Consider the following 13,100-nt stretch of genomic DNA (forward strand, 5'->3'; position numbering starts at 1 on the left):
ACCACAAAAGCAAACCAAAACCTTTCCACACCCTAATATCATAGTGTGGTGCCCTTCCTCACTAATCCGCCACCACTTCTCTAGTCCTGATTCCAAGGGAAGAATGCCATCTACCGAATCATCCGAATCATCCGTACCAGTCAACCAGCCCTGCAAAGTGCAGCAACACTCAGCTCAACGCGGGTCAGCTCCAAATCCCCTCCCTCTCATTATTCTTTGACCTTTAAAAAAATTTTGTCACTATTTGGGCTGACAGGAAGTTATGCTCTCGGCGCAGATATCTGATAAACACTTCCACATATTGTAGCCTTCTCAATTGCTTAGCCAAATTTCAGCGTCCTCGCTCTGCCTGCATTTTCCTTCATTGCGCTTTCAACATTTGGAATGCCCCAGTCTCTGCAGCCCGCAGACAGCGGAAACCGCGGGTGCAAATGTGCAGCGGCGGCTGACATGACCGGCTGCAGAAGCCCGTTCAAGGGTTACGGGAAAGGCTAGCGTTCGCAATTGCACAAGAGGTCAGGCGATGCTGTGGGCTTCCAAATTTGTACAGCCGCGACACTCTGCGACGTACCACCCTATCCCAAGGCCTCGGGAGTGGGAGTGGGGGTGGGGGTGGGGAGAGGGATCCCCTCCGCAGTCCGCTGAAAGAGAGGCAGGAATCACTGCAACTCCTCTGCTCTGGCTGAGGTCGCCACCGCTCCGCGGATGCACCAGCTGCAGCGGCGCCCTTCCCCGCGGGCAAGGCGCGGCGCTGGAAGGGATAGAGTCGGGTGGGAGTGGGCAGGTGGCGGGAGAGGCGCGCATCCGTGCACTAGAGGGCCCCGTGAGTAACACAGGCCGGTGAGCTCCTGCGGGCTGCCCCCACGCGGAGTCACCGACCGAGAAGATCAGCCTGTGGCCGGTGCGCTAACATACAGAGACGCCCGCCCGGTGCGCCGAAGGCCGGGACACGGCGAGGAGGGGCCAGGCGGGAGGAGCGCTGAGAAGGGCTGCGCCGGCGGGTCTCCTCCACCCCGAACTCACAGCGGAGGGGGCGGGCCCGAGGCGGGCCTCTCACTCCCTGCGCCCGGAGCGGAGGGGCGGGCCGCGGCGCTGACGGGCTGTCGCCGCTGCATCTGCCTCCAGCCCGCGGTGTCGAGCGCAGGCGGAGGTACATGGCCCCGACGGGAGGCGCGCTGCCCACACCCGGAGCTCGGCTCCTTGCCTGAGCACGGCAGCCGCGCCTCGGGCAGCGCGTCCTCGCCCCTCCGGCCGCCCGCCCGCGGACATGACCGTGTAGCCTCCTCCTGCGCTGGGATTTACTTGAAGATTTTCTTCATGGAAGCGATGTCCCCCCAGCAGGAGACTCTAGGGGGACAGCCGGGGCGCTCCTCTTCCCTGACAGGAGTGTCTCGGCTCGCGGGAGGCAGCGGCACCAAGAAGGTGAGGACGCTGAGCGGGGGCCCGTGCCCTCCGCCGCCGCAGCCCCCACTCCCGGCGCGCGCCCTCCGCGCCTGCCACAGCACCGCGCGAGGCGGTCGCCGCGGAGATTTGACGCTCCAGGCTCGCGGCCCCTAACGTGAGTCCCAGGACACTTCCCGCCCGTGACGGCTGGCACCGCCGCCGCCCCCCGCGGAGCGCCCGCTTCTCCGTTTCTAGAGCCTTAATCTTTCCCTGAGCGACCCCGCAGCCTCCCTCCCGTCTCCATCCGCCGCCGGATCGGCAGCCCGGCTCCTCCCTCAGTCGAGGCGCGCGGGCTGGCGTGGGGGGAATCACCTTTCTCCCACCCTTGGCTGTGCCCCTGGGCCCCCTGAAGTGGCCTGGGCGAGCACTGCCCTTTGGCGGGGCCCCGAAGTCAGGGCCGGTGATGTCTGCCCGGGAGCGGCAGCTGGCGCTGAAGAAGGTAGGCGGCGGGGCTGCGGCGTCTGTGGGCTCTGCCCCCTCACCTGCAAGCCGAGGCGCGGCTGCCCCGTGGCAGTTTTCAGGGGTCGGGTATAGGCGGGTTCCTGCCCCCCACATTAGGGCCCTGGATGATTCTGGGTTTCCGAGGTGGGGGTCACAGTTGGAGGGGCGGCTGTGGATGTTAACGGTCGACAGTACCGGGACATGGAGGTTGGCTGGGCCTATAACCGGGCGGCTGGGGGCGGGTGGGCTGTGGTTGGGGGTCCTGAGGGCTGAGGCGGGGACCTTCTCCCTGCGCTGGTCCCCTGGCCTCTGGGACTCTGGCCAGGCTGGAGAGGGAGCCGGGTGTTGGTGTGGGCGTGGGGGCAGCGCGTGTTCCCTGTCAAAGCTGGGAGGAGGGATGCAGGCGACAACTTGTAGCGTTCCATTCCGATAAACACGGCCGCGGTGCTTTGGGAGGATTCCGATCCGGGTCAGGTTTCGTTGGAACGGTTCCCTGAGCAAGTGCACGTGGGTCGCGAGCTGCCAGCCTCGGCCGTTCAGCTCCCTAAGGAATCGATTTGGATGTTTCTAGTCCTGCCTGCCTATCCCCTGCCGCCTCCACCCCAACACCGGCATAAGATGTTCCGATATTTGGCCTTTTTATTTTTTTCCTTGTCTTAGTGGTGCCCTTCCAGCTTTCCTAGAAACAAGTTGCGATTGGAGGCATCTTCTAGCTTTTCCTTAAGAAATATCTTAAGGGATTGCATTTGCATCGTTAGCGATTTAAAGAGGTTACGCAGGTTCCCTGCTTGTCCTGATTTTACTGCCTTTCATAAATCCTCCCACCAGGAACTTGGGTTGGCTAGAGGTCAGTTGAAGAGAGACGATCTTTGTGGCGAGTATAGAAATGTGTGGGAGTTCCCAAGGACCTGACCGTGTCACGGAGCCATCTAGAGGTGTCCGTGAACTTGATGATGTATGGTCTGTAAAGCCAGTTGGGCCTTTGATGTATTGATGCTGTGGTTTGTCCTTGTCGCTTTTCCCCTTCGGAGATGGAGGGAGTGTGTGTATGTGTGTGTGTAATCAAGTCTTCCCAAATAAAACGTGAATTTATCAGGCTAGCCCTACATTTACTGACATACATTTTAAAACTTAAAACATTTTCTTTTTGTAGACGTAAGTAATAGGAAGAAAATCAAAGATTTAGTTTTCTCAACAATTTTCTTCCTTTTTTACTAAGGGTAACACTGCCAAAGAGGGGAAGCATTAAAGAGGAGCTTTATTATCATTTTTCAAGTAATACTTGTCCAATAAATGAAGGGTTGCTTTGCTCTTTCCCCACATTCTTTTTACTCATCATAGCCACTATCCCTAAGATGCTGTCATTTATTTGAAACTTAATAGGTTCACACATTAACTAACCAGTACCTACCTTTCCAACATTGTTGGGAAGATTAAATGTGAAATTCAGTGAATAATGACATGTAATAGGCACCTAATAAATGTTGGCATTTACTGTTTGCAGTTTCCCTATAACTGTAATTCATACCTTTGTGTCCCAGTTGTTCAAGCCAAAACTCTAGGGTTTATTTTCAACTCATTTCCTACCTCTGCACCAACCAATTCATCAAAGAAGCTACTGTCAATCCAAATGTGTCTTGAATTTCTCCACTTCATTTCCGCTATTGCCAATGTAGTCAAAGCCAAGCCATCATCTCTCACTTGAACCTTTGGAGAAATTTCTAAACTTGCCTAACATCTTTCTTGCCCTTCTTTGATCCAGTCACCACTTAGCACCAGAATAATCTTTTAAAATGTAAATTAATCATATTGCTCACCTGCTTAGAATCCTGCAGTGGCTTTTCATCACATTTATAAAGAAAAAAATCAGACCTCTTTTCTTGGCCCTGTCTACTTCTCCCACCTCATCTACACTTCCCCGCTTGTTTATGTATTCTCCAGCCACTTGTATAAGTGAAATACAATAAACTGCACATATTTAAAGTAAATCTATAAGTTTTGACATACATATATGTACTTCTGAAACCACCTCCACAGTTACGGTAAGGAACATGTTTGTCACACCCAAAGTTTCCTCATGTCCCTTTCTAATTCCTTAATTCCCTCCCCATTTCCAGGCAAGTCTGTTTTCTGTTAGTTGGTTAATTCACATTTTCAAAGATTTTATGTAAATGTAATCATACTTTATATTCTTTTTTGTCTGGCTTGTTTCATTCAGTACAATTACTTTGAGATTTACTCATGGTTTTGCATGTATCAGTAGTTCATTTTATTGCTGAGCAGTATTCCATCATGTGGATAGACCACAATGTATCCATTCATCTGTTGTTAGGCATTTTGGATTATTTCCAGTTTTAGGCTATTTCAAAGAAAATTGCTGTGACCATTCATGTACAAGTCTTTGCAGGGACTTCATTTTTGGGGAGTAAATACTTAGATGTGGAATAGCTTAGTCATATTTTAGGTATATATTTAACCTTTTAAGAAGCTGTCCAGTTGTTTTTTCCAAAGTGGTTTTATATTCCCCTTGGCAGTGTATATGGGTCCAACTTCTCCAGATTTTCACCAGCACTTGCTATTATCTGCCTTTTTGATTACAGTCATCCTAGTACATGCAAAGTGGTATCTAATGGTTTTGATTTGCATTTCCTTAATGACAAGTGATGTTGAGCATGTTTTCATGTCCTTGTCATCCATATGTTATCTTTGATGAGGTATCCAAATATTTTGCCCAGCTTTGTGTTTTCTCCCAGACTTGTCTTTTTTAGTTTCTTAGCTGTGTCTTTCAAAAGAATAGAACTACTTATTTTTGGTGAAGTACGATTTGTCCTTTTTTTCTGTAAGCTTCTTAATTATAATCAATTTAAATTTAAGTCTAAAGAGCCATATGTGTCTACTGGCTACTGTATTGGACAGCACAGGTCAGAGGAAGAGACCAAAAAAAAATAATAAATGGCGATAACTGTTATTAAAAGGAATAAACATAACCCTGAGTTAGACAAATGTGGTTGTTGAGCTAGACCATTCTGCATTAGGGTGTTCAGGGAAGGCCTTTTTTAAGTGTCCCTTAACTCTTTTATGGCTTAAAAAGACTGTGGTATAAAAAGATTCCAGGAAGTGGGAGCAGTAAGTTCAAAGGTCCTGAGGTTAGGTATGTTTGAGGAGCTAGTGCATAGATGCTGTATATGAAGTCAGTCTCTTTATTTTATAGCCACATTTATTATTTTAATTTCAGGCAGAATTGCCTAACTAGTTCACTCACTTTTACTCACTAGTCAGAGGATTTCACTGTTTCCAAAAATCAAATCCACTTTCAGAAGACAAAGATTTTCTATCACTGAGGCACTTCAAAAGAATATACAATAAATTTGTACAGTAATTCCTAAAAATTGGATTCTAAACTATAATCGCATATAGAGAAAGCAAAGCATAGATAATGCTTTCAATTATTCTGGAATAATACATCCTTAAGGATACCCACATTTTCACAGAATAGTTTTAATGAAGTGGAAGCACACATTAGAATCATTTTTGTTAGGAATGATTTGTATCAGACTCAAATACTCTGACCTTTTGGTTTCACATACTAATTGAAAACTCTTTAAATAGGATGAGTGTTCAATTAGGGAAAAGAGACTTATGGGCCCAGAAAGCCAGACAAGGGAAAATAATTTTAAAATAGTTCTAACATTTTTGAATGTAGCAGCTGCTGTTGTAAACATTATTCTGCCTTTTCTTTCTAATTCTCTGGGTCCAAATCTGTTTATAACACCTCATGGTAGAACACCCCCGAGGGCTAACTTGGACCATGTTTGTGTCTTATACTGGGGCATGAATTAAACATCTTAGTAAGTAAGCTTTAGTTTTACTCTTCAATGCAGAGAAAAATATTATGCACATAGTTAAACTAGTATCCTACTCAATTGTTCTCTGGTGTTACTCATAAAATAAATTGTATGAAATTAGATACATGAGATTGTTTTGGTAGGGAAGATCCTGGAATTATAAAAATAAGATTAGATTAATCAGGAATGGCCTCTGTTGTCCCTCATGTGTCCTCTGAACTGATTGGACTTTGTTTCTTTGTCTGTAAAATGGGGTAATAACCCATCTACTGCACATCTCACAAGGTTAGTTTGTATGGGTCATGAAATGTAAATGAAAACACTTCCCTGCAGCCATAAAAAACGATGAATCCATGTCCTTTGCAGGGACATGAATGAACCTGGAAACCATCATTCTCAGCAAACTGACACAAGAACAGAAAATCAAACACCACATGTTCTCACTCAGAGGCAGGTGTTGAACAATTAGAACACATGGACACAGGGAGAGGAGCATCACACACTGGGGTCTGTTGGCGGGGACTAGGGGAGGGACAGCAGGGGGTAGGGAGTTGGGGAGGGATAACCTGGGGGAAAATGCCAGATATAGGTGATGGGGATGGAGGCAGCAAACCACATTGCTATGTATGTACCTATGCAACAATCCTGCATGCTCTTCACATGTATCCCAGAATCTAAAGTGCAATAAAATATATATATATATATATATATATATATATATATATATATATATTTTTTTTTTTTTAAAAAAAGGAAAACATTTCCCAAAAAGTTCAGGAGTTGTTAGTATATCTTACCATGTAACAGTAGGCGTAAAGCAACAAAAGGAGTTTGAGTTTTAAAATTTAACATCAGAACATGTACATGCATATGAATGTATACCATCCTTTAAAGCAGTCATCATTGGAAGCCATAAATATCAAAGATCATGAGGCAGGAACTTGAATAAAAATACAAGGTTTAGCTATAACTTATGGAAGAGGAAAGAAAATTTAAAAACCTCTTTAAGTGAATGCTAAACTGTATTTAAACACATCAATTATAGGAGGTAGGTATTAATTTTTTCCTAAAGACGGAACTGAACTATGTTAAGGCTATAGTGTAGTAAGTGGCAAAACTGGAATTTGAACCCAGTTCTTCCAAGTCCATTTATGTTTTCAATGAGACTATTGCTGCATTTCTTATTGTTTGTAACATAAGATACAGTGTAGAGTAGGTTTGAATTATACATAATCAGCTAAGAAAAGTACAGTTGAGGGGCTTTTCTCAATTGAAAAAAAGATTATACATTCTTTGGAGAGTGGTGTTTCTACCCTCTCTGCCTACTTATGTTCACTCCTACCATTAGGTAAATATTCGGTTAACATTGACTTATAGTGATAATCAATGACACAATCACTGGTCTAATTACTCCGGTGATTTTTGTACCTTGGTGTCTGACATTTTCAGATGTTTTGTACAAGGCAGATGTATTTCAAGGGCTTTTAGCCAGGCATGATCTCTATGCTGGTACCTCAGCCTTGCTTGCTATTGGAAAGCATGGCATATTCTCCAGACAAACTCAGAAGAGTATATTTCAAAGTTATGTGTGGGTGCACTGAATCCTAAGTCTCAGATGATTCCACTATGGAAAATCATGTGGAAGTCCAGTTGAAACTCTCTCAACTCAGTTAAAAATATCACAAATCTTGAGTCTGGGGGAAAAAAAACTTTGTGTTCATAGTTATTCTTACTTAAAATTTGAATACAATAGTGCATTTTACCACAGCAAAAGAAAAATGAACTTCTGTGACTCTAAAGTTCATAGACTAGAATATAGTTTTATGAAAAAAAAAGTTAAGGATATTCTTCTTATACATGTGGAAAAAGTAATTATCAATTTTAAAGATTCAGTCCCTTAAGTTAATAGGCAGTCGTAATTCATAGACTGAAAGTTCACAAGTCACAGATACCTAAATAGTTAGTGCAGTTGTTGCTGTTAGTTCTAAAATGAAGCTTGTCATAAAGCGATTTATCACCCTCTGTGCCTTCAGCATTCTCCCAGGTTATGATTTGGTAAAAGGGCTACATGGAAAAAGGTGGGACATGTTCAGTAGATGGGGGAGAATTGAGAAAACTGATGGCACCTACAGAAATAAAATTCTTTACAATCAATAACTTAGATGTCTGAATTCTTTCACAATTCTTATTTTTCCATCCAGGACTTGGTGGCTATTCTTTTCAAGGTAAAGGCATGTTATGTCTTATAGGGCTACATACAACTTAACAAAAATAAGTGATTGTAAAACTTGCCTTCCTAGAAGGTGTCTGTAGCTGAAAATATACTAGATTTCAACTTAAATTGCCACTAAAATATAAGTATCAGAAAAATAGGGATATAATATCAAAGTTATGTGTGTATACATAACACTTGTATATTCATAATATGCACAGTGCTTTGAAGAAATATGTATTTTTTTTATTATGATTCATTGGAGCTTCATACCCCTCATGTCTTCAGAGCATTTGGTAAAAAAACTTTAAAGTAAACGTTCATTGAAGGAAAAGTTTGCTCTCTTGTTCTGTTGTTACTTCAAGTGTTTAGGATCACAGGGATTCTAGAGGTCCTGATGTGTGCAGAAAGCCTGCAGACAGAATGCTCAATTTGGTAGTGGCAACTATAGCAGTTTTCTGAAGCAAACTAGGATAGGCTTGATTTTTAGCTTTTGTTTACTTATAGGAGACTCCGTTCACAATGTAGGAGGCTGGAAAGGGAGCAGAGATGATTGCCTTTGGTCAGCTATCAATAATGAGGCTTGCTGGCAGTACAGCCCAGTTTATTTTATATTTTGTTTCAGTCTTATTTTCTTTATCTAGGACAAGTTTATGTTAGAAACATCTAACTGACAGCAGAAATAGCCTCATCAGCACTGTAGGTCAGCGTTGTGCTGAGAGCAGCCTTGACCTAATTTTGACAGACACCTGTCACATGACACAACTGAAATGTAAAACTTGTTTTTGGATGTCTGGTCTCTTGTGTGTGGACTCTGAAAATGGAACGTATGTGTGCCCACATCAGCTCACATATCAAAGATCTGGAAAACGCAGCTGCTCTGTGGCCTTTTGCTTTCCTTATTTACCTGAGTCTTAATTTACACCTAGGAGAGTGTTTTTATTTCCTCTTCTATCTCTCTTCTGAACCTCAGCTTTAACAGTAGCCATTACCAGGTAATACCATGTCTGAATCTAGATAGACCTGGATCTGCTTTTTATTCTTATTTGATATAGTCTGTTTTTTACCATTATGGTTTTAGGATTTGATCATAGTACTTTTCCCCTCTGCATTGAGGACAGTGAGGGGCTACTGTAAGGCAGAGCTTCCCAACTGCTGCATATGTGTCTGACAAATTTAGCCCCTTAGCCTTCAGGCAAGTGGATGGATACTGGCGAGCCAGGGTGCCCCTTTGTTTATCATAGTGTTGTACAAATGATGTTAAGGTTGTACAAATAACATCATTTTATATGGACCATTATGCGAAAAATGTAGTGGAGCCCTGCCCTATAAGAGACTCTTAGGCAGAGAACATTGGTGATTGATTCTACCTGCTCCAGGTTGCTACTTAAAGATTACTGTGATCAAAGGTTAAAACTGGAAACTTTGCCAAAGGAAAAAAATCCAACCAACTTGAAGGCCTATAGCGATGCTCCAGAATCCTGCATGTGTGGGAATGGAGGCAAAGAAACAAAGAATAACTTATAAGGGAAATTCTAATATCCTTATATTTATTTATGTACAGCACTTAAGCACTTTAAAGTTTACTGTGTATATGTTACATTATCATAGTGCTTTTCATTTCAGAAGACTTTCATATATATGTATATATGTGTGTATATATGTATATATATATATTTATGTGTATGTATATATATTATTTGTGGTGAGTAGGGCAGGTTTTATGTCCATTTTAGAGAAAATCTAAGAAATTAATTGGTAGGACTAAGGTCCATAATTAAGGTCTAATGTCTCCTAGCCTAGTGCCCATCCTTCTTCATTATATAGATTATCGCATTTATTGTTGTGTTTCAAAGTGGTAACAGTCCTGCGGAAATAGGAAGGAGCTGAAAAGTAAAATCATTTCTTTCTTAACTTCAGAAAGGAACTTATATTCATTTATAGTAGTCTGTACTGTGATTACATTTATTTTATTTAAATGTTTAAACTGGTCTGGTTGTGATGATTTATAGGTAAATAGAAGATCATACTTATCACAGACCAAACTGACAATAGCAGGAAGCTTCAGCTTACCTAGTGGTCAAAACCTTGTTGTTACTGTAAGACCCAGAAGCAAGGTGCAAGGTTAAAGGTAATTCTCTTTTTCCTTTACAGAGCCAGTGCCTTTGAAGTATAAATTGTTCAGTGGCTTGGATATGTCTCCACAAGTAAATGCTATAGGCATGTAAGGAAGACCAGAAATAGTTTAATGCTCACTAAATTCCACAGACTAGTCACAAAAGAATTAGTAGTCAAGTTTGAATAAGCTAATTTGTAAATTGCCTGACTTATTTTTTCAAGCCTTAAAAATTTAGAGTTCTATGAAAGCTTTCCCGATTCCCTTTTTAAAATTCTATCCTTAAATGCTTGAAAGTGACTTCAACATCATTTCACTTGAATTCAACTGAAATGCTTGATTTTTTTTCCTCATAAAGTGACTGAAAGAAAACAAAGCATGAAAAATTGCAGTTCACCTTCAACTTTAATCATTCATCCTGTTCCTTCCTTTTGATATACTTTGTCTTTAATCTCTGTCACTCTTAGAACTAATAGTGACCAGATTCAGAGTGATATAGAGGTTCCAGAAATAGTACTATATGTCTTCGCTGTCATGAAATTAAAATTCCAGTGAGAGTCTACAGACAGATTTTTATATAAAAAGCATTTTCTGCCTTGTTGAAAATAAAACAACAAAACTTTTTTCAGTGACCTGTTTACAACTTCATTTTTCTACATAGGCACACTTGTATTACCACCTTAAAATCTCAGATATAGGATATGTGAGTTCATTCACTTAGTATACAACTAATGAGAGTTTACTCTGTGAGAACCCTAAGGAGGACACCAGAGGAATAGGAGAGTAATGGTGGCAAATCACAATAGACAGGAAGTAAATGGGTGAGAAAAGATATGTCAAGAAAATGGAAAACAAAAGTGAGCAGAAGTATCTATCCTCATATCAAATAGACTTTAAACCAACAATAGCGGGAAAAAAGGACAAATAAGAGCATTATATAATGAAATTTTCAATACAAGAAGATTTAACTATCTGAAATTTTATATGCACCTAACACCATAACACTCAGATTCATAAAACAAATATGACTACACCTGAGAAAACATAGATAGTAATACAGTAATAGTGGGGGACTTCAACAACCTCACTAATATCACTAGACAGATCATCAAGGCAGAAAATCAACAAAGAAACTCTGGACTTAAACTGAACAGTAGACCAATGGACCTAAAAACATTTACAGAACATTCTAGCCAACAACCACAGAATATAGATTTTTCTCAGCTCTGCATGGAACATTCTCTTTTATCGACCATATGCTTGACCATTAAAGAAGTCTGAATAAATTTTTTAAAAAATCAAAATCATATCAAGTATCTTCTCAGACTATAGTGGAGTAAAATTATAAATCAATACCAAGAGGAACTCTCATAACCACACACTACATGGAAACCAAACACCTTGCTCCTGAATGACCTTTGGGTAAACAATGAAATTAAGAAATCAAAAACAAATTTCAAAACAAATGAAAATAGAGACACAACGTATCAAAACCTCGGGGATACAGCAAAAACAGAACTAAGAGGGAAGTTTATAGCTTTAAATACCTACATCAAAAAGAAAGATCTTAAATTTAAAACTTAATGTCACACCTCAAGGAACTAGAAAAATAAGACCAGTTGGAACCCAAAGCTAGCACAAAAAAGAAATAACAAAGATTAGAGCAGAAGTACATGAGATTGAGACAAAAAAAAAATGACATGAAGGATCAATTAAACAAAACGTTGGTTATTTGAAAGGATAAACAAACATGGCAGACTGCTGGCTAGGTTAACCAAGGAAAAAAAAAATTCAAATAGGTACAAGCAGAAATGATAAAGGTGGTGTTACAGTTGGTAACACAGAGATACAAAAGATCATCACAGACTACTATGAACACCTCTATGCATATCAACTAGAAAATCTAAAGCAGGTGGATAAATTCCTGGAAATATACAACCCTACAAGATGGAACCAGTAAGAAATAGAAGTCCTGAACAGACCAATGATGAGTAATGAAATTGAATTAGTAATAAAAATTTTCTAACAACAACAACAAAAGCCCAGGACCAGACAGATTCACACTGAATTTTATCAAACGTACAAAGAATTTGTACTCAATCTTACTGAAATTTCTAAAAAAATCAATGAGGAGAGATTCTTTCCTAATTCATTCTATGAAACCAGTATCTCCCTGATACCAAAATCAGAGAAGGATAAAACAGAAAAAGAAAACTATAGGCCAATATCCCTGATGAACATAGATGCTGAAATCCTGCACAAAATACTAGCAAACCAAATCCAATAGCACATAAAGGAGATAATTAATCATGATCAAGTGGGTTTTATTCCAGGGATGCAATGATGGTTCAGTATCTACAAATTAGTAAATGGGTTTTATCACATACACAGAACTAAAAACAAAAAGCATTCTATCATCTTAATAGATGCATAAAAGGCATTCCATAAAATCCAACATCCTTCCTGATTAAAACCCTTAACAAAATAGGCTGATGAAAGAAATTGTAGGTGAGATACATGGAAAAACATCCCATGCTCATGAATTGGAAGAATCAGTATCATTAAAATGACCATACTCTTCAAGGCAATCTACAGAGTTAGTGCAATCTCTATCAACTTACCAATTTCATTTTCCACACAATTAGGAAAAAAATCCTAAAGTTCATATGGAACCAAAAAGAGAAGCCAAATAGCCAAAACCACCCTAAGCAAAAAGAACAAATCCAGTGGCATCATATTGCCTGACTTTAAATTATAATGCAGGGCTATGGCAACTAAAACAGCATGGTCCTGGTACAAAAATAGACATATAGATCAACGGAGCAGAATAGAGAACCCAGATATAAAGTCATATGCCTACAACCAACTTATCTTCAACAAAGTCAACAAAAATAAACAATGAGGAAAGGACATCTTATTCAATAAATTGTGGTGGGAAAATTGGCTAGCCATATGCAGAAGAATGAAACTAAACATTGCAGTGAGCTGAGATCATGCCACTGCACTCCAACCTGGGCAACAGAATGAGACTCCATGTCAAAAA

The 13,100-nt window shown here is 41.0% G+C and overlaps 1 protein-coding gene across 3 annotated transcripts in view; it reads left to right on the plus strand.

Moving 5' to 3' along the window:
• Positions 1–1,122: 1,122 nt before the first annotated feature.
• The window catches only part of ARHGAP20 (Rho GTPase activating protein 20), a 132,013-nt gene continuing 120,035 nt past the window's right edge, over positions 1,123–13,100 (plus strand). The window contains exon 1 of one of the 3 annotated variants that reach the window (XM_017540030.2): positions 1,123–1,422. In XM_017540030.2, the coding sequence (XP_017395519.1) occupies positions 1,318–1,422 (105 nt within the window). In that variant the 5' untranslated portion in view covers positions 1,123–1,317. Of the gene's footprint in view, positions 1,423–1,503; positions 1,883–13,100 lie in introns of those variants that run through there. The other 2 variants (XM_017540038.2, XM_017540042.2) reach the window with 2 other exon arrangements.

Source organism: Cebus imitator, unplaced genomic scaffold (assembly GCF_001604975.1).
Source record: "Cebus imitator isolate Cc_AM_T3 unplaced genomic scaffold, Cebus_imitator-1.0 Scaffold7, whole genome shotgun sequence".
NCBI classification, from domain to species: Eukaryota; Metazoa; Chordata; class Mammalia; order Primates; family Cebidae; genus Cebus; species Cebus imitator.